The 21,509-nt window shown below is 30.8% G+C and overlaps 1 protein-coding gene and 3 long non-coding RNA genes across 8 annotated transcripts in view; 2 read left to right on the top strand and 2 right to left on the bottom strand.

The window, feature by feature from the left end:
- Positions 1–5,207, top strand: part of LOC106685799 (dymeclin) — a 58,270-nt gene extending 53,063 nt beyond the window's left edge. For all 4 annotated transcript variants that reach the window (XM_067048276.1, XM_014428720.3, XM_014428719.3 and 1 more), the window contains 2 exons: positions 911–1,027; positions 5,012–5,207. In XM_067048276.1, coding sequence (XP_066904377.1) covers positions 911–1,027; positions 5,012–5,143 — 249 coding nt within the window. In that variant the 3' untranslated portion in view covers positions 5,144–5,207. The remainder of the gene's footprint in view (positions 1–910; positions 1,028–5,011) is intronic.
- Positions 5,208–6,554: 1,347 nt separating this feature from the next.
- LOC136795978 (uncharacterized) lies at positions 6,555–8,492 on the bottom strand. The gene is made up of 2 exons (XR_010843674.1): positions 8,409–8,492; positions 6,555–6,810 (listed from the first exon to the last, which is right to left on the bottom strand). It is a non-coding gene; the product is annotated as an uncharacterized lncRNA (long non-coding RNA).
- A 2,453-nt stretch (positions 8,493–10,945) lies between these two features.
- On the top strand, positions 10,946–14,807 carry LOC136795977 (uncharacterized). Of its 2 annotated transcripts, none has more exons than XR_010843673.1 (4): positions 10,946–11,154; positions 13,872–13,930; positions 14,012–14,234; positions 14,303–14,807. It is a non-coding gene; the product is annotated as an uncharacterized lncRNA (long non-coding RNA). The 2 variants fall into 2 exon arrangements; XR_010843672.1 differs by having other exon boundaries at positions 13,852–13,930.
- A 1,823-nt stretch (positions 14,808–16,630) lies between these two features.
- On the bottom strand, positions 16,631–20,954 carry LOC106685803 (uncharacterized). Its single transcript, XR_001343900.2, has 3 exons — positions 20,505–20,954; positions 19,591–19,715; positions 16,631–17,456 (listed from the first exon to the last, which is right to left on the bottom strand). It is a non-coding gene; the product is annotated as an uncharacterized lncRNA (long non-coding RNA).
- Positions 20,955–21,509: the final 555 nt, after the last annotated feature.

Here is a 21,509-nt window from a genome sequence, read left to right as displayed (position 1 = left end):
AAAAAAAAAAAAAATACTATTAGTCTTGTAGTTTATACTGGGTACATTTCACTGACTTTTACAATGCTGATTTCTAATTTTTAACTCTTTTAATATCACTAATAGTCATACCCATCGTGAAACAAAAAATATTTGTGCTGTACTCAGTAGTTTGTATACTTGTATTTAAGGAATAATGCTATCAGCTTTCATTATTAACCCTTTGGCTACATTTGATGTATTAGTCCATCATGCATTTGTTTGGGCCAAGATGCACATGGCGTTATGATATGTCCTTGAAACTGAGACTAGATTTAATGAAATAAATTAATTCTTGCTTAAAATTTACTAGTTTTACTTGCCCATAAAATTAATTACACTCCAAATGCAAAGCAATTTTCAAATAAATGTGTATTCAAAGGGTTAAACAGGATCCTGGTGGGGAAGTTTAGACACACATGTGCTTTTGTGATAAAAAATAATTCTTTTCTTTTGAACCGTTAATTCATTGCTCCAATCATTAGTAGTTCTAACTATATTAAATAACTCATTACTACAATCATTATTGGTAATTTTCTTTTTAAAGAAATAATATACGGTTTCACCTAATTTTAAATAAATACAATATTTTAATGGGTTTTTTTTTTTTTTTTTTTTTTTTTACAATTTTCTGAAAACTTGAAAAATGGAATCTGTTCCCTTTTTAATTAAACTCTTTAATTGTCAGATTTCTTCTTATAATTGTCACATTACTAGATATACTTGTCAATTTATTAGTTTTTTCACAATCAATTTATTGATTATTCTGTGGATCTCTATAATTAGATCTAGGCTTAAGATCTAATAGTATCATTCTCGTACATATTAATTTATAATTTCAAATATATCTTTAGTTATGGTCTTAATTTTTTGTTACTTTAATTTTTTAAAGGTTCTAGAGTATTTCATATCAAAATTAGAAACTGAAAAAGATGTGTGTACAGATGTTGACACAGTTTTAAAAGTAATTGTAGATTCCTCACCGAAATGGCCCTCTCACAGGCTGCAGGTTAGTAATTTATTTTTAAAACATGAAACTTAACTAACTAAATTACAAAAATAATTAAAAATGATTGGTAGCAAGTAAGTTTTTAAAATCCCTGGGGAAGAACTAATGTGTTACAGGTATGCATAATAGTAATCTATGCTCATGCTAGCAAGCTCTTGCTCTTAGACTCTCTCGTTTATTCTATTAGAGGAGAATCAGGCCATTTCTCCAACCCCATCACGTCTTTCTTTGTCTTTCCTCTATCCTATTATCTACATGTTCAGCTGGGAACTTCAGGGAACCAATAGCACCAAGTTAACATCCAATATATATATATATAATATATAAGATAAGTCTCCGTATATATCCAACCACTCACAGAAAAGTATTTTCAGAGCTTCAATATTGTCCTTAGGAATGTCTCCATAAAAAACAATCTGAAATAGTAATGGACCTAAAACTTATCAAGACATTAATAGATCTAGCTAATAAATTAAGAAGACATTAATAATTATTATGGACTAATATACTTCTGAGTACCTGAAGGTCAATTTTCAAATAAATTTTGTCAAAATTTGAAATGTCATCACACCAGCGTTTAGCGTTCAGTGTTTAGCAAACTGAAAGAATGGGAATCTATAACTTCATGAATTTATTGTAGCCAATCCCCAAATGATTATTAGAACAATATCCCTTATATAATTATATCTTTTAACCAAGAACAGAAGAAAGTAGAGGAAAAATAAACAAATAATATTTTAATAAAGGATACCCTCGTTCATTAAAGGCATCATTTTTAACTCTTTTTTTTAAAAAATTAATTATGCAGTTTATCATTGGAAAGTAATCTATCAATGAATTTAAGTGGAACATACTTTTATTATCTTAAAAAAATCAAGTTTAATTAAAAAAATATATCAATGGTTTTATAATTATAGCAAATTAAAATAGACATGAGGGACTTAGTTAATAGTCATCAAAAAAGAATCATGTTTACTGTAGAAAAAATAAAAATAAAGACATGGACATTTATCAATATAATAACCACAAAATGGATTAAAACATTAAGTACATGTAATAGAATATTAAATTACTGTTCTAATCACTCTCATAAAAAAAAAAAACTGATATAGAAAAAAAATATAATAGATAGAACTGTCAAATTAACTCATAAAATATTTATAAAATAAAATAGAAATACGGAACCAATTCCTCGATATAAAAATGTTTTTGTATTCCACTTGAACTAGCCAAAGCATTCAATAAAGAATATACTTCTATATAATGATTTGAGATTTTAAACCAACCTCAGTATAACAAATTCAAAATCCTCTCAGAAAAAAAAGATTCCTTTCCTTTGAATGGATGGGTTTGGACATAAATCTTTGCAAACCCTTCTGCAACTCTCCGCCCATATCTTCCCACTTGTGTTGAGTCCATGTATTTTGTGATTAATAAGTTTTTTTTATAATTGAAGTGCGTTATTTATGTCATCCAGTAGTGACAGGTATTGGGAAACAGAGGGATCCCTCAGAATCCCGAAGACAATTGGTACAAAGCAATTCATCAAACGTTTTAACTTTGTCTTGTTATCTCCAGAGATATCTCCATATCCCCTAAAACAGTAGTCAAATTAGAGGAATATTAGGGTAATAACTAGAACTCTGTGTGCCAGTGCAATAAATGGGATACGTCACGGTCTTCAGATATTTGAAAAAAAAAAGAATTAAAAATGGTATTATACAGGGTATTTCAGGGTTGAGTGGCCAAACTGAAAATATGAATTAAGGACCTCATAAGAAGAAAAAAATTTCCTCTGAAGGTATGTCCGCAAATGCTCTGTTAAGGAGATATTCAGATAAAGATTTTCATTGTTATAAATTATTTAGGTTATATGAAATAAATAAAATGTATTTATTTGTTCGAACTACTTTATTAATTAAAATTAACATTAAATTCATATTCAATGTTGTTCAAAGTGATTTCCTTGAGCATTAAGACAGGCTCGGCATCTTTCTTCAACAGCAGCAGTGGCAGAGTGGCACTGTATATGTGTTATTGTTTCACAATATTCAATTATCCTTCTTCATAAGGAATTAAGATCACTGACCGGCCTTGCATAGACTTTTTGTTTAATGTCACCCCAAACAAAAAAATCCAGTGGTGTCTGGTCTGGAGAGCTTGTAGGTCAAGCTACTGGTCCTGCGTGGCCAATCCATTGATTGGGATAATTAACATTTAGCCATTGTCGTGGACCTCTTCTGTAATATGCTGGAGAACCATCTAATTGAAGCCATGTGTCCCTTCTCAGTTATAGTGGAATATGTTCAACTAAATCATAGTAATCATTATTAAGAGATTCCAGAAATGTGCCCGCATTGAGTCAAGGAGGCAAGAAATGTGGACCTATTAAAATATTGTATATTATCCCCAACCACACATTGCACTGAAACTGGTGCTGAAAATGATGCTCACGAATTGCATGGGGATTTTCCTACGACCAGAGGATTATTTTCTGATTAAAGATACCTTTTCTTGTGAAGGTAGATTCATCAATACAGAGAATGTGTCCTAAAAATTGCGGATTATGCTCAACTTGATTTAAGCACCAATCTGAAAAATGTCTTCTTTGCCAATAATCTTACGGTAATAAATTTTGTACCCATTGATAATTACATGGATGAAGTCCATCTGCAATGAGAGTTCTCTCACACTGTAGTTGGCGTAATATTCAATTCTGCCTCAAGTCTTTGTACACTGCCAGATGGATTATCATCAAAATATCGTAATATGCTCGCACTCCTTTCTTCATTTCGTAAAGGGGCAAAAATACCATCAGGACGTGGTATTATAGCATATAAAGCTGTTTCTTTTAAGACGTTGAGACGTGGAGCTAAAGATAGACGTGATTGGTAATCTTCTATTCGGAAATCGGCTGGCATATTCATGACGGGCAGCTTTAGCATTACCCTTGGAAAAAGTGTACAGAAACACCATATCAGCATATTCACCATTAGTATAAATTGAAGGCATAATGATAAGTACTCTGCGAAAGCCTTTTACAAACTGATAAATGTTATTGACAGATCCCAATGCTAATTCCAAGTAGTATTAACCCTTATGTTACCAATAGTTTTTATACAGTTAGGGATAAAAGGCCATATTAGTATTCTTTCTAATCTATCTACTAAACAAAGCATTTACGGGCATACCTTCACTTTGAACAACATTTAATATGAATCTTAATGTTTACATTTAATTAATAAAGTAGTTAGAACAAGTAAATAGGTTTTATTTATTTCATAAATAATGATTTTTCACCAAATTATTTTATAAATGACTGTGTATTTTAACGGTTTTAATATGTTAAATGCTTATGATGGTCACATAATCCTCTCTCTTCTATAGAGCTGGTTATTTTATGATTGAAAATGATCTCAGAAAATATCCTAAAAATGTTAGCGCCTATTAAAAGATCCATAGCATATTTTTTTTTTTACATCTTTCATTAACTGTTATTTTTATGAAGGCAACACAACCACTGGTCTAGGTCACACCTGGGGAACCGCTTTTATTGTTGATAATCTAGTTCTTCGGGACCTATCTGGTAGGAACTATCACCAACCACCCTCTCATGTGTTAGGCATGTGAGGTTTAGAAAAGTAGTGGTAATGAAAACCATGGAAACATTATTTGAAATTGATTTAGAAATAATGATATTAAGATGCATGTTTGTATTTTTATCAGTGATGTATTTATCTGTACATTAAATTTCAAAGATTAACCAGATACTTAGCTCAGGAATATTTATTAATTATTCTTATAACTTACTTTCTGTAATTACATCAGTTTTTCATGTGTTTTTTATTTAATAGCTGCTGTAAAAATTTCCTCATTAAATCAAAAATTTCCATGAACCTTGGTCTTAAATCCTTAAACTTTGTTATTTTATAACTTAATTTGAATATATCATTAAAAGCTTATATATTTTACTTTATTTTCCAGAAATTTCCAGAACTGAAATTTAAATATGTGGAAGAAGAGAAACCAGAAGAATTTTTCATTCCTTATGTTTGGTCTTTAGTCAGTGATTATTCTAGTGTTTATTTACAGTCATCTTCTTTTAAAAAATGTTAATAAATAACTTAAAAACTACTTGTTTTATACTTAAATAAGTTGTTAATATAACCTATTTTTTATATGTTTTTATTATTTTTGATCAAACTTTTCATTTTTATATATTAATGATATAAGGGATAAAAGTTTCATTTTTTATTTATTTTATCTTTTTAAGAACCTTTTTGATTATTTATTTATTTATTTTTTGTAATTTTTAGATGGTTTAGGTTCAAAATTTAAGCGGTATATCCAAAATACTTTTAATTTTTTTTTTAATATTAAAGTTTATCATATCATAATAAGCTTGAAAGATATGCTTTCAACTAGTGCCAAAATTAAAATTAAACAATGTGCCTTTGATTTTTGTCATTTCTTTTTCTGTGTATATATACATACATACAGTGCGTACCACTATTCGTGTGCATCTCCCACCCCAACATGTATAATTTTAGGAATTCGTATTTGACTGTTGATTTTTAACCTTCTCCAGTTCTACTCCAGTGGACCTAACTCTGGAATTCCCAATGGAATGGGATATATTTTATGACATTTTTTTATGGAAAATTTAATTTTAATTCTCCATCAGGTGCATATGTTGGCTGCTAAGCTTGGGCACATTGTGCTTGGTGGGTACACATTCACAAACATAATAAACATTAGAGTACATTCATATAACTATAAAGTGGTGAATTAGGGTTAAGTTAAAACAATAGAAACATATTTATAAAAAATTCAGGCATTTGGCATAAACTTCATTAAAGAAATTTTGTTATCTAAAATTAAATATTGTATTTAATATAAAAATATGTTTACAAGCATAAAATAGCCTACTAAGTAGTGTAGTAAATGAAGGAAAGTTAACAAATGTGAATAACCTTCATTAAACTTATCTTTAATCTTTTATGGGAGAGTCCTCTTCTCCTCAGAATCTCTGAATTCCAGAGTTAGGTGCCCTGGAGAAGATTAAAAACCAAGTATCAAATAAAAATATATAAAATTGTAGAGGTAGGGGAATGAACATATATAATGAACACTATGTATGTGGACACCCTACATGTAAGTGTGTATATACTGAAAAAGAAATGACAAAAATCAAGGCATATTGTTTTATTTCTGACAAGAAAAGTATGTTTGTTGTTAATATTAGTTTAGGCTTGTTTCTTTGTAAATAGATAAGAACATTTCTCATAACACATATTTAACTGATATTTTGAAATTCAATAGGGAATCCTCTGTAGAGGTAGCTGTATTATCAGTAACAAAAAAAAATAATAAAAAATTAATTTAAAAATTCATAATAAAGATAAACTGGAGAATAATAAAACAGTGATCATAATATAAAAAAATAATTATTTAACATCAATAAATTTAAAGTTTACGATTCTCATTGCATCTTATTTGTTGTTGATAAAAGATAAACTGCTGTAAATAAAAGATGTGCCATGCGTATATCCTTTATTCATTACTCAATATTTCAATTTTGATTTTTCATAAATACAAATTTCCTTATATTATAATAGTTTTTATAATTTCTTACTTTAATATTATTTTTCTTTGCTTAGCCCTGATAAAGGCCTACAACTGAGCCAGATGGCTACAAATTACTTGTACCAGTAAGAGGTTAATGGCTCTGACAGGGGTTGTTCATTTTCTCTTTCTGTTCCTATGAAGAGAATCCACTTCTCCTGTTACATGAAAACAAATTTTATTTGATAATTTTCTTTTAAATTATTGAAATTTACAAATAAGTTACATTTATTGCTCTTCTAATTAATTTTTTTTTTTTTTTTTGTGCTATTTAAAGTTTTACTAAGTTTGTAGAAAGAAATTCAAAAAGGTTTTGATGGCTTATGGACCTTCCCAGATTGTGTTGGATGTACTGATATCTTTAATTAGTTTAATTACCTCCTCCCATCCCAGTTTAGGATTCCATAACTTGATTAGTGAATCATGGAAAATGAATTAAAAAATTGATTTTTATTTTGCGATATTCAGTCCCCTAAGAAAAGAAAGTGTACAACTAAGGTAGCATTGGTCTGTTTTTAATATGACAAATTAATTATAATACTGACTAAAAGACAAATAAAAAATAAAAACTGAATATAAGTACATATATACATATTTGTTTAAACTTGCTTAGTTATTTAATCTTTACATGTATGCATAAGATTGATCATTAAGGAGATGGGTAGAGAATTCTAAAACTATGAATGGTATAAGAGTTTTCAAAGGAAGCAGTTTTATGAGAGGAGCTACACAAATTAGTATGTTCAGATCTTGTATTTAAGGGATGGACATAAGAAGGCAGGGTGGGCCGCCCATAGCTCAGTGGTCAAGACACAGTCTTACCAATTTGAAGTCTATTGGCGGTGCCGATTCGATTCCAGCCTGGGACGTTGACTTTTTTCATTGAGTGGCGGTCCCACAAAATGAAGAACTTTGACTCCCAACCATGGTTAGGCAGTATAGGACTCCAATGGGAGTCTTGGCCGAAAAAAAAAAAAAAAAAAAGAAGGCAGGGTAAGGAGGTTAAGAGAATATAGGATGTATTTTAGTTATTTGGGGTTGAATAAGAAATCATCAAGAAGGTATTGTGAGATATTAGGACAAAGCCACCTTTTCTTGGAATACCAGTGAGAGAATCTGAGGACATTTTTAACCTTATTTCTTGCTTGTTAGAAAGCTCTCCATACACGCATAAGCATAAGCAACTGTAGTAAAAGTTACGGACACTGAGAGAGGGAATATTAGAAAATGACAGAAACTTCAGGGGAAACGAATCATGGAATCTTATGAGCTGTTAAAGGTTTAAAATAGATTTTCAGTTGATTTAAAAAATATAGTTACTGCTATATTGCAGTATATAGATAAGTATTGAAAAAAGGTAACTCAAAGGCTGTTTGTTGAGTTTTGAAATGAATAAAAATGTTATTAAGGGGAAATAATAGATGGTAAGGGTTGATGGGCTGGAGCTTACAAGATGCCTTGAGCATGTTGGAGGAGTGGTAGAAAATGTGTATGTGGAAGCTATCTGGGTACAAATAATATAGGGAGTGGTGAATAAAGGTTGGGAGGTCATTAATATAGATGGTTGTTGAGAGAGAAATATTCTGAGGAACACTTCTTGAGAGAAGTAGTTGATGATAAGGGAGGTATGTTGGGAATTATGACAGTTCAGGACCAGAGGTGCAAGGAGTTTTTTCTTTAAGTGGTGGAAGTATTTTTCCAATTAAGTGCCTTCCCTTATATATAAAAAAATAGTTCTAGAAGTTTCTGTTAGTACCTTGAGATCCTCATTAAACCTATGCTGTTTATATAACTTGTTAAAAAAAATATTTGCTTATGTCCTTGGACATTATTATGTTCTATGTTGGGTTTTACTGTCGTAAAAGATGATTGTTAAAGTGAGCTGAAAAAATTCATTTTTTTTTAAATACCCGTTGCTCTGTAGCAAACTGTGAATACATCGATTGTGCCCGCTTGCATCGGTTTTGTTTTGTAACAGTAGCCGGTAGGTTGCCATCAAGCTTTGTATTGTGTTGTTTGTTCTCACCACAGTAAGAACGTTTTATGATATTTAACCGTAACTAATAAAACAGTAAAACCATTTTATTTGTGTCCACCACTCCCGCGTTCATTAGGTTATGGGCCCAGGCAGTTCGCGAAATTAAAACTTATAATGAGACAGTAAAAATAGTAGTGTTTGTTCGAGTTCAAATACTTCGTAAAGTAAAAACATTCGAGTGCAAGCAGTAATATAAAATGGGTCTCAACAGCTTTAATGAAATACATCAGATTGAGCCACTGAAAGGACCTGAGAACTTCCAAATGTGGTAATTCAAGGTAAACATCTTCTTAAAAGCCAACGGGTTGTTTGAAATTGTTTCTGAAGATTTTGATCCTCCCAGAAACCAGCAAAGTAAAGAATATAATGTTTATAAGCAAAATTATGCTAAAGCCCAAAAGTTAATAGTAACAACAGTGAATGAGAGAGCATTAACTCATATTTTAACTTGTACTACTCCAAGTCAAATGTATTCTAAAATATGTGACATCTATGAGAGAGATGCTTCTCAGCAAAACTTTGAACTTTTGCCAGAATTCTTTGATTTTAAATTTAAGACTGGGATAGACTTGGCAAGCTACATAAGCTCAATTGAAAATTTGGCATTTAGATTAAAATCATTAGGGCAATGATACACCGGATGATATGATTATTTCTAAAATAATAACACTCCCTAAAAAGTATAAATATTTTTTATGTGCTTGGGAAAGCACAGGCTCGGACAGGAAAACGCTTTCAAATTTAAGGACAAGACTGATGGGTGAAGAAAGACTCTCTACAAATGCTACTGAGGAAACAGACATTCCAGTTGCTTTTAGAACATAAGTAAAAAGAAACAGGAGAACTAATTCTGACAAGAGGAAATGTTTTTCTTGCTCTAAAGAAGGACATGTGAGTAAACATTGCCCAACCAAGAAAAAAAAACCCTGTGGTGTGTGTAACAAAACTAACCACCTAGAGGACTGTTTCTTCCGTAAAAACAAAAAGATTAGCAGTTTCTTTCCTTACTGAAAAATGTAGTAAAAAATCAACTGTGTGGGTCTTAGATTCAGGTTCCATTAGGCATATGACCAACAATATAAGCGTATTGTGGCAGGCACAAACTATTGATGCTGAGGTAGATCCGGCTAAAAACTGCGCATCCATGATAGCCAAAATGGTTGGTTGTGTAAAAAGTGACAAGTGTCAACTGAAAGACATGATCTCAGTAAAAAATTTGTTGTCTGTGGATAAAATAGCACAGAACGGTGGATACGTAACTTTCTGTAAAAACAAAGTGAAAATTGAAAAAAATGATACTGTGATTGTTGGAAAAAGATCTCCTGAGGGATTTTATGTAGTGAACTTGAAGGTTGATTTACAAGCGAAATCTTATGCTACTAATGTACCAGAAACCAAAAAAGACACTGAAACATCTGTGTTTGTTAAAGACTATATAGTTGGTGTTATTGACGAATCCAGAGACGAATACAAAAGTGTCTGAACCATTAGCTTATGTTGAAGAACATGAAGTTACCAAAAGAACATTTAATAATGAGTTTAATCTTGATTCAGGTTCTGATGATGAAAGTGGTGATGCATTGATGGAAATAAAAGTAAAAAATGAAAAGGCTATAGAAGAGGATAATGAAAATGATCTAAAGATGAAAGAGAACAAGCTGATGCAGGAGATTGAAACAATTTGAGATTTGAAACGGAAGAAAATGAACAGACAAAGAGGTATCCTATCAGACTTGAAGGTTCATTTAGATGCACAGATAATTCTAGAGAAAAGGAAAATACAGATAATTTAGAAGGAAAAAGTAAAAAAGTGGATTGCGAAGCAGATAATATAGGAAAAAGTAAGAGATATACTGGTACTAAGAAGAAGAAGAAACCAAGAAAGAAAAAGGAATTCAGTGTTTCAATGAATACAGTTAAACCTTGTTTAAGCAGTTGGTCCAAATGTTCAAAATAATTTCAGAAATTCTGACTATGAAAAGTCTGGATGCTGTGGAAAGACGAGAAGTCATCTACAAAAGGACAGAAGTTGGAGATGTTTGAACCTAGGACTCAGTGTAGTGATTGTGAACCATAAAATCAAAAAATTGTAACTTAAAAGCTTTTTCTGTGCACAAAACTAATATTGTAATTTTAAAATCATTTTGTTAATGTATGCAAAACTAAATTTGAAAAAATGAATATTTAAGAGGGTGTGTTAAGGTGAGATGTAAAAATTCATTTGTTATTGTATACACGTTGCTGTGTGGCAAACTGTCAATATATTGATTGTACCGGCTTGAAACGGTTTTACAACAGTAGTCGGTTGGTTGTCATCAAGCTTTGTGTTGTGTTCTTTGTTCTCACTACAATAAGAACACTTTATGTTATTTAACCCTAACTAATAGAACAGTAATAACATTTTATTTGTGTCCACCACCCCCGCGTTCATGATTCATTTCAGTTCATGAATATTGAAAAAGTGGTAATGTTTCAAGTATTTTTAAGCTGGAAAAGTTTGTTGTTAAGTTTTCAAAATTGTTTATTATTAAAAGGTTAAGACTGATTTTCACATAAATCAACTATTAGAAAATTTTTGGCTTTATTTTAATCTGCCGATGTCTCGAGTTCACGAAATAAATTTATAGCTCCTTAAAATGTTATCTAAATCCAACTCATAACCACCGAGACGAACTTGACATATTCCTCCATGAACATTTCATTGACATAGCACTGTTGACTGAAACCCATTTCGCAAAGCATTGTAACTTCTACATACGCGACTACATAACATATAGAATAGATCACCCTGACAACACATCCCACGCAGGTTCTTGTTTCAGGTTCAACACTCACACAGCAATAAATACACATTCAATCATAGATAAATATACGCATGCACACAAAATAAATAATAAATTATATACACAAATATTTTAAAAATCTATAAATAGAAAAAACACATATATGATTATTATTTTCTTTTTATCCCACGTAACATATCAAGCTGAAAGCCGTACACGATATTAGTTTATAGTAATAATGCGTGGGAATTTAAATTAGAAGGTTAGCGGTAGAACGAAATATCTTCGTCAGCGGTAGTATAATTATAAACAAGGAATGATTCACTGGGTGCATTAACTGATGCTTTAAATGTTCTTAGTTACGTCCAGTATATAAGATTGGAGGATTAAAGCGGCTGCAACAACAACTGGCCCCTCACGTCTCTTTATACCTACTCTTAGACTAATAAAATTACACATAATAATATAACCATTGGGTAGTAATCAATAAATTATTGATAATCAGTAAAATGAGCCATTGGAGAAGTGGGCGAAATGTCTAGCAATTTATATATATTTTTTAATTATATTGCCTCTTTAACTGTTCTATAAGTCTCATAATCATAAGTTCGTTCCTCACACGGATTGCACCCCAAAATGTATAGATCCGGACCTATCCGTTTCTTACTTCAGGTATCCTGAGTGTAAGTTGAAAATTATATTTAGATTAGTGTGGAAAAGGGGTGTCGAAATTGTGAGACTTTTCTGTGCGTATATTTAAATAAGTCAAGTCAAATCCCTGAAGGGGCAAACTATGGTTAGTGTGTTAGCTGAAATATGATAATCTAAGAACAAAATTTAGGGTGGTCTCATAGATAACGGAATATGGCTTATCTGATGACGTCTTCACCGCCGCAATGAGGTCCTCTAGCCGCTTCCCGGCGCAGGTCCAACGGTTGGCGAAAGCCATGTACTTTTCGCCTGGTGTTAGAAAAATAGGTCTGTCTCGATTGGTGGCTGGCCAGCATGTCCTCGACTCTGGCGTAATGGTAGGGGCAGACCAGGTCCTAGATCGTAAGATGCATAGGCTGGAGCGGCATTGCAGTCGCGGCGTCTTCCTATGTAAAATCCTTGATGCTCCTTATTACGTAACAAATGAACTCATCCGCATAGACCTTAACATCCCATACCTTGCAGATTTGGCCCAAAACAGCTATGTGTCTTTTCATTCCAAACTCCTTACCCACCCTAACCCATTAGTTCTTAATCTCTCATCCATAACAATTCCTGATAATCCTCCGAGGCGTCTGAAAAGCAGATAGGCACGGGACCTTCTAATTTAAATTAATGCTTGAAGTACCACCAAAGGGTGGTTCCTTCCCAAAATTTTCAAGTGTTTGAAACATTTATCCAATTTACTTATTGTATAATTATAAATTACATTAAAATAAAAAAATCCAACGTAACTACAACTATTGGAAAGCTGAATGTCCCCTCTTCCAAGCCATATCAATATCATTAAGATATTATGCTTTTATGTGAAAGAAAAAATAGTATCAAATAAAGAAAAATTTCTCAAACATTTTATTTTATATCTCCAGGTCTAATTTGGTAATGAAGGTTCAATTTGTACCATTGTAAAACGAATATCAACTTTATTTCTCCATAAGAAAATATTTTGTCCCACTTATCTCAGTTAGTCTCAATTACTTTAATACTGAACTGTTATGGCAGTTCGAGATAATGATACAAAAAAATATTCTCAACTGTATTAATTGAGTTTAAATATACAATAATTCATAAAACTAAAATATACATAAATATATGGCAGCACTTCAATTCAACCTTGAGTTGCCTAGGTTACCCTGAACAATCTTTAAATGATTTCTTAATATCTTCAGATAGTCCTTTAATATAATTGAATGCATAAAATGTTTTATTTTTTATATTTTTAAGGTTAATTTCCCAAATCTTGTAAATTAATTTTTTTGGGGAAATTTTTTTTAGGAACATATTAACTATCTTATTTTTTTTTTTTTTTATTATATGCAACCTATAATTTTCAGTTATTCTAATAGCTTTTTTAATATAATTATTTATTACATTATATTTCATATGATAAGGGTGGCAAGAATAATAATTCAATATTATATTACAACTTGTTTCTTTTTTTTGTCCATTCTGTGATTATATTCTAACCTTGCCTTACCATCAGCATGTCCAAAAATTTTAATTTACCTTCCTTTTTCAATCCCATTGTCATAAAGTTTTAACAAATAATGACTGTGATAAATGAATTTTAACTTTTGTTTTTTATGTGAAAATTGACTAATTAGACATCATGTAGGATATACTTATTAACAAAAAATATGTTTACCTAATGTTTAAATGTTTCATAGAAATTGTCGTTTTGACCTAGGCAGTACAGCCTGCATGAAGTTGAGTTTTAAAATCACTTAGTTCCAAAATTGTATTAAGGTAAGATAAATTATAAATAATATTGTCAAGTATTTTGAATTGTTGAGGGTCATACATGTAATAAAAGCTGTTTTATGGTAGATTGTCCCTGAGGATGGCCGGATTGGCCGAAACGTCAGACTTGTGAGAAAAATAAAATGTGTTGAGACTAAAATAGATAAAAATTAAATTATTTATTTAAACAACATTAACCAGTCTCAAGAAAGTGTTTAAGATTATAAATAAAATAAGATAGAATTGTATCCAGTATGAAGTGGTTCGAAACAGCTTTGAATAAGACAAAAGAAGAATTTTTATTGTTACGGTGAGTCTTATTTCACGCTAGTTCCCTGTTGGTCACCTCCTTCTTCATTACCTTATATCTTCTCATAGGACCCGGCGGCTAGCTACACTCTGGGTCAACTGCCTCCTTCGCAACTACAGGAATAGTACCCGGTAGAGCGAAGTTACCTTCCTACATGAACCAGCAGGTAGCTACCCTCTGAGCTTGCGTTCCTCCTTCATAATTACAGGAATAGTACTCTGTAGGACGAGGTTACCATCCTCAGAGAACTTACGGCTGACACCCATAAATCTCATCATAACTAATCACCTCCTAATCAACTACCTTACTTATATTATGAACATGCATTGTCGAGGCCTTCTGGTCAAGAGCACCTAATATTATCTATTGGAGTCAGATATAATACCACAACCTCTACAAGTGTAAAGAAATACCTCTGTCTACAAGAAGAAATTATGAGGATGTTCCTACATGAATTATACTGAACAAAAGAGACTTGAACATACAAGAGAAGAAGCTGTTCAAGTAAGGCCAAGAAAAAAGCAAGTGAATTTGTACCTGGGGATGTTGAAATTTCTTGTGAGATGTTCCAGAGCTAGGCTCCACATTGTATTTCTTGATTATGACCCACATTGAAAATTAAATATATTTTCAACCTAGAAATATCTTTTAAGTACTCTATTATTGTTTTCTTAAATGGTTCAGACAATTCATTCAGCAAAAAGTATTAACAAAGTGCTTTTTAAATCGAGAAATCTAATTAGCAATATTTTCTTCAATTAGCCTAAATAATTGAAAAAATTCAGAAAACAAAATTTTTTTTACATCCTGAAACCCAAGGATTAAAAAGAACAGGAGACAATAGTACATTTATATTCTGGGAATCCACGATAAAAATGGGTACAAAAAGTCATCAGCATTTTGGGGTAAATTAAAACAAGAAAAAATTGTTACATCTCGCTTAATATAATTTTTTTTTCAGGGATGAAAGTGAAGCCTGATAGTTTAAAAGTAAAGTAATAAAATTCGTATTACAATATTGCTAAGGTCAAGGAATAAAAAAAACCATGAAAAACTGCACCATAGTCACCACACTTTGCAGTAACAATTTTCTTAAAGTAGTATAAATTTTCTAAAATATAGGCCTTAAATAAAAAATACCTTAGTGAATTGCATTTTCATAAACTGGATCCAAGTGTTGATCTGGAAAGAAATATTACACCTAATACCAAAGTTTGGGGAGTGACAGTAGCAGCGTGATAACGCACCTGTCTGCCAATCCAATTGCAAGATTGAATCCCCGGCCAATGTTTAATTTTAATTTTAATACCAAAGTTTAGGTTACTTAACTATAATTTTTTGTTACTTCATCTGTTTTTACATATCTTGGATGAATTTAATTTTGATAGTAACTTATAATTTTAACAGGGAAAATCCTACTTAACATTTCTTGTGGCTGGTATTTATGAGAAAAAAGTTTTTAGCAATAACTAAGACAAGGTTTAACCAAGGAATTTCCATTTGTATCACCTTTTAACATGGTTAATGAATTTTTCTGCACAAATATTGTCAAACCTGTTCTTGGTGTTGAAGTAACTCAAAAGTAAAATGAAGTCTTGTACCTTTAATTTCCTCGGCATTACATACTCCCGGTTGATGATAAGATCAATTTTTATAGCTAAAAATTAAAAAAAAAATTCTCAACTGTCCTCACCCCTTGTGCCAATGATCCATGTATTGTATTCATAACTCTTCAATCCATATTACAATCTTTGAAGAATAGTGTCAAAACTGAAGGATTAAAATAAATTCCAAAAATCCCATTAAATCACTTTTACGTTTCACCATAAACCTATGACTTCCTCCCTTCCTTTAATATTACTCCACTAATCCCTGACAAACAGAACTACTAGCTGAGTCAACATCTGGACAAATGACTAACTTGCAATCCTCATACAAGACTGAAAAGAAGGAAAACTGCTCGTCAGTTTCAAACACTTACTAGAGAAATGGTCCAAATTTCTAATTAAATACAAAACTCATTAATAATAAGGCCTTTTTGTACTTGATTTAACTTTGGGGATTAAATCATCAAATTCCTCTTGCATACAATCCAAACTCCTTCATAAACAACTCGATGAGCCATATGTTGTCAATTGGGCCAGAACCAGATATCAATCTTTCCATGATAAATTCCCTTACCACCCAAACTCTTTCTTTAACTCTGCTTCCTCCTCTACTCCTGATAATCATCATTAATCTCTGAAAAGGTGGCATAGAGACCATCTAATCTATAAATGTTATTAGAGTTCTACTAATAGGTAGATTCTCCACTAGTTTGTACTATTATTTATATCAGATTTACTAATTGTATTTTTTAGTTAATAAACAGTTTTAAATTTCAATAAATAAATAAATTAAAATTATAATTTATTATATTTATAATACCTTTTGTATTACATTATATCATTAGTGATCTTTACATCAACTAATAATGATGAAATTATAGGCATAATTTGGTAGTAATAGGGGGAAAAAACAGGATTTTCTCTTTTTTTATTTTCACTTCGCATACATAATCAAAAGAGTATCATTTTGGTCAAATATCTATTGATATTTTTGCATAATGCACATTTGGTTTTCTAAACACACTGAAGTTCATGAAAATTTGTCATTTTTACAATAAGTTTAACATTTGTATTAAGATTTTCTTAACAAATTTGAGAACTTCTTAATTTTTAACTCATATTTTTCAATTGTAATACAAAACCATCATCATAACAAATATATAATATTACATATAAATTATATGATAATGTACTGCATAAACCCAGTTAATTTTTAACTTAGGCAGTTAAAAATATTTTATTTACATCTTCAAAGGATGAATCTTCATTTAAAATAATTTTATAATTACTTTTTAGATTCTTTGTTTGGAAATGAGCAAGCTTTAAGAAATTATTCTGTACTGTAGCCTGCCATAAGACATTAAAAAATATTAAAACATTAGGGAAAAATGAATTGAAATCAATAGACAAAAACGCCAGGAAAAAAAGTTCTTTTGACTTAAATACCCTGCTTAAATAAATCATAGAGTCAAGTATAGCAGAACATAAACTTAACAATGCTAAATCGTTGGCTTTGAAAAAATCTTTTAATGAAACAATTAACATTGAAGGTTTTTTTTGTAAATTATGAATTTGATGACACCACTGAATGACTTCGTCAGATGAAGAGAAATACCTTAAAGAAAAAAATATCATAAATAAAAGTTAATTTCAAAGAACTGTCGACTCTGCTTGATTGGGACCACCACTTTATCAGGAATTTTTTAAAGGGAAAAGAGATTAGTCCCTCTAATAACATTTCACATGGAAATTTCTTCCTTTCAATGAATAAAACAAGTTTTTCTCAAGTAATTTTCATTTAGTACTGAAAGAAAATTAAAAGCAATCATAAAGAAAGATACCGATCATTTTTTAATAACTCTTTTTGTTTGCTAGGGTTAACATTGGATATTCAAAGTTTAAATTATTATCTCAGCATGTGAATGATTTTTTCCTAATGTTTCTTATTCACATAAAAAAATAAATAAAGCCAATTCATAAAATTTTTTTTGAAGTTAATAACTTACAGTTGAATGAAATTTGTAATGGAAATAGAGTAATGGCTGTGCTAAGGAGAAGTGAAGATGCACAAATAAGTTATGGTAGAAAAGAGAGAACAGTGTAAAGTGATTTCCTATATGAAATTGTGAGGTGAATTTAAAATAAATAAGGATGAAGATTGTTGTTATGATAGTTTTATTATTGTTGTAGGTTTAAAGTACATGAATATGGGACAGTGGTCCCGAAACATTGTACCATATTATGATAATTTAATACAAATTTCATTGAACTGGAAGTTATTAACCTCAAAAATTTTTTTATGAATTGACTCACCAGACTTCCTAAAGAGAAAATCCAGAATAAACAAAGTAATTAAAAATATAAAACCCCTAAATTTCACTAAACAAAAAGCAAAGGGCGTTCTTAACCACCCAAAATCTTTCCCCTAAAACATATGATTTGTTTTGATATCAATTTACAAGCCTATCTCACAAGTGAACAATTGAAGTAGAAATATTAATATTACTACTTTGTACTGATACAATCATACAATGTTATATTAAGTACAATACACTAACTTTACTTCTATGAAATGCTACAACATGAAAAGGATCCTGGCCTCCTCAAATCCTCCAGTTAGTGACACCATGAGTAAGAAGAGGGAAGCAAGGGGGAGCTGTGGCTTCCCCCAAGATTTTTCAGACTCGAGAAAAAAAAATAAAGAAAATAGTGAACTTATTTGATAGATGATTTATATCTAGAAACATGCTATAAGTAGTAAGGTAACATTGCTGAGATGACATCTTCACGGATCACACAATCACAATCAAACCTTCAAGGTAACAAGATGACTATACGTTGATTCTTTGGTAAAAAAGGTAAGAGTCAATGAGCGCAATTATTCGTAATATACTTATCTCTAAAAATAATGGGGAAAACCAATAAAAAATAACCTTTTTTAGATTCCATTCTTCCTTTAATAACTTACAGTTTGTATGTTAATAATCTCAGAATGTTTATTAAAAATAAATCAAAGAAGGCAACCATAGTAAAAGAGGTGTTTAATATTTTTCCCAGCAATACAAGAAGGCTGATGATCTCATAGCAAACCTCTTCATTACAACTTATAGTTCTGAATTTATTGTGGGTATTGTATGTATTTATGTACAATAATTAAGTTTATGCTCGATTTTCAATAATTTTTTCTGATTATAGCTAGTAAAAATTTAAAAAGCAATAATTGAATTTTATGAAGTAGCAATAAAATGATGGAGGTACTACTTCTTGGAACGTATACATATGTGTATGTGTGTATATATATATATATATATGTGTGTGTGTGTGATGAGCTGAGGTCTGCTCCCCTTTGACGGAATTCTGCCTACATCCATAAGTCACACTGTACACACGAGTGTTCCATAACCAATTACCACTCTCCTTAGCTACCAGAGTATGATCCGCATCTGTTCCAATGCCTTGCAATGAACTTAAATTTCACCCATCTTTCCTAAATGTATTAAGTTTAATTGTACTGATATCAACCTCGAGTAAATTTCCTCATGTTTTCTGATTTTATGCCCAGATCCTCCTCTAACAGGACTGACATTCAAAGGGGTACTGTAAGAATTATTCATAAATAACAAATAGTGTTGTTTTCATAATTTTAAAATGATTTTTTTGTTACCTTCATTCCATAGGAACAAAATTTTATGGCATTAAATGTCCCAATTAAGTGGAGTCAATTTAACAATGAATAATTTTATAATTACCTGAAATGAATTCTTTCTAAAACAGCAGGCTGAAGCAAGGAACCACTGTTAATTATTGGAATAGGACTAATAGATTTGCTTAAAATGTAGATTATTAAACCTTTCTGAGCAAAGCAATATGCTACCTAAAAAAAGGTAACATTATAATATAGCTTCAGTAAACCATGATTATTAAAAGAAAAACCAATCATAACAACAAATTAAATTAATAGTTAAATTAAAAAATATTTAAGACCAATGAGTCTAATGTTTGAAAAATAATGCAATTTGAACACATATTGCAAGAAATTAAAAGAATGTTCAAGTACTATAAAAGTAAAATTATATGAAAGCTTTGAATGCCAGGTAATACGTAAACTATTTCTAGAACCAGTCGGGACAGCAGTGGAGAGAGGTGAACAATTCGGCAAGTGATCAGTGGCAAGAATTCATTATTCATAATGACCATTTGCTCAATAGGGAGTTAATTGCATTACTAAAATACACAATACTATTACAAGTATCCATAAACATGAATTATCTCCTGACAGATATAATTTACATTACTTCAAGTAAGTTTATACTAGACCTATAATGGTAACTAATCAATAGAAACTGAATTTTTCCTTTGTTAAATGGATAAAAAAATTCTTACTAAGAAAGAATTTATGTTATTAAGAACATTATAACTACAATTCAGAGTGAATAGTTTAATGCTGAAAAAAAAACAACACTTAAATGCTGAAAATCCAGGGAACAAGTCACCAATATTTATAGTTCAGAGACATAATAAATTGTTTTCAATATAAAAATTAATTAATAAGAATTTTTAAAAACCTAGCCTTTACTTTTTAATTTTTAATTGTCTTATAGCAAAATCAAAAAGTAAAAGTGGTAGATAAATTTTAGCAAGTTATTTTAGTCAGAACTAGTACCTTAAACAACAATGATACAGTGTTAACATCTTCACCCTGTTTATCTAAAACAAGAGCTGTTGTTAAATTATCTGGAAGTAAACTCATAATAGAAACTAATAGTTATATTTAAGAATGCTTAAACGAACTGATTTAATACAACTAATATACAAAAGACACCGTAGAAAATTATTAAGGTTTTTTTAAATTTCCGATAGTTGATTATCAGCGTAGGACTAAATAATTTTATACCAAAGACAACTCTTGACCAACAAAAGCTGTCAAAAACCGCGCTCGTTGTGTTTTAACTTAGCGTAAGTCCTGGACAAGCCGTTCAAAAGAACTAAAGGTTGTACTTTCCCTTTTGCTTGAAGTAATAATCTGTTTAGAGATTTAAATTTATTTTTTTGATTAAATGGATGATACAGAAAACAAAAATCAAATTAAAGGGAATGATAATTTCTTTTTACTGTTTTCCTAACGAACCAAAAATGAAAGGAAAGTGTATTTACAGGGATAACTTGAAATGATGTAATCAATCGGATTTTCAGTAGCCACTTCAAAGAGAATTATTATGATAACCTATGCTGCCGATTCTCACTATCGAAAATACCCGTTTTACCCATATACTTGCTCCTTTTTTTTTCTGCTCAATCAGTGACATCATTATAACTGCAACTATATGATTGTTACAGTCATGGTTGTACTGTCGCGCTAGCTCGGTTATGATGGATGATAGTACAAGTAGTATCAGTGAAGCAACTGTCACATTAATTATCACGTGTATACGCCTTGTCAAGTGAAATATCGTACATTATCAGTTGTTACAGCAACAGCTCTAGCCACTACCATGGTGTAACTGTTTGATAGTTGAAGCCATAACAGCATTTACTGTTATGACAGTGCTGTCGCACTTGATCTAACGTGATAGTTAAAAGTCCAAGTAATATTAGTGGACTAACAGTACTGAGACTACTACATTTAACTGTCATATGTATATAGCTTGACAGTGAACTGTCGCAACAT

The sequence above is a fragment of the Halyomorpha halys genome, unplaced genomic scaffold, assembly GCF_000696795.3.
Source record: "Halyomorpha halys isolate HHAL.00 unplaced genomic scaffold, Hhal_1.1 Scaffold745.1, whole genome shotgun sequence".
In the NCBI taxonomy this organism is placed as follows: domain Eukaryota; kingdom Metazoa; phylum Arthropoda; class Insecta; order Hemiptera; family Pentatomidae; genus Halyomorpha; species Halyomorpha halys.
The sequence above is the reverse complement of the archived record's forward strand: the minus strand, read 5'-3'. Positions and strand labels throughout refer to the sequence as shown.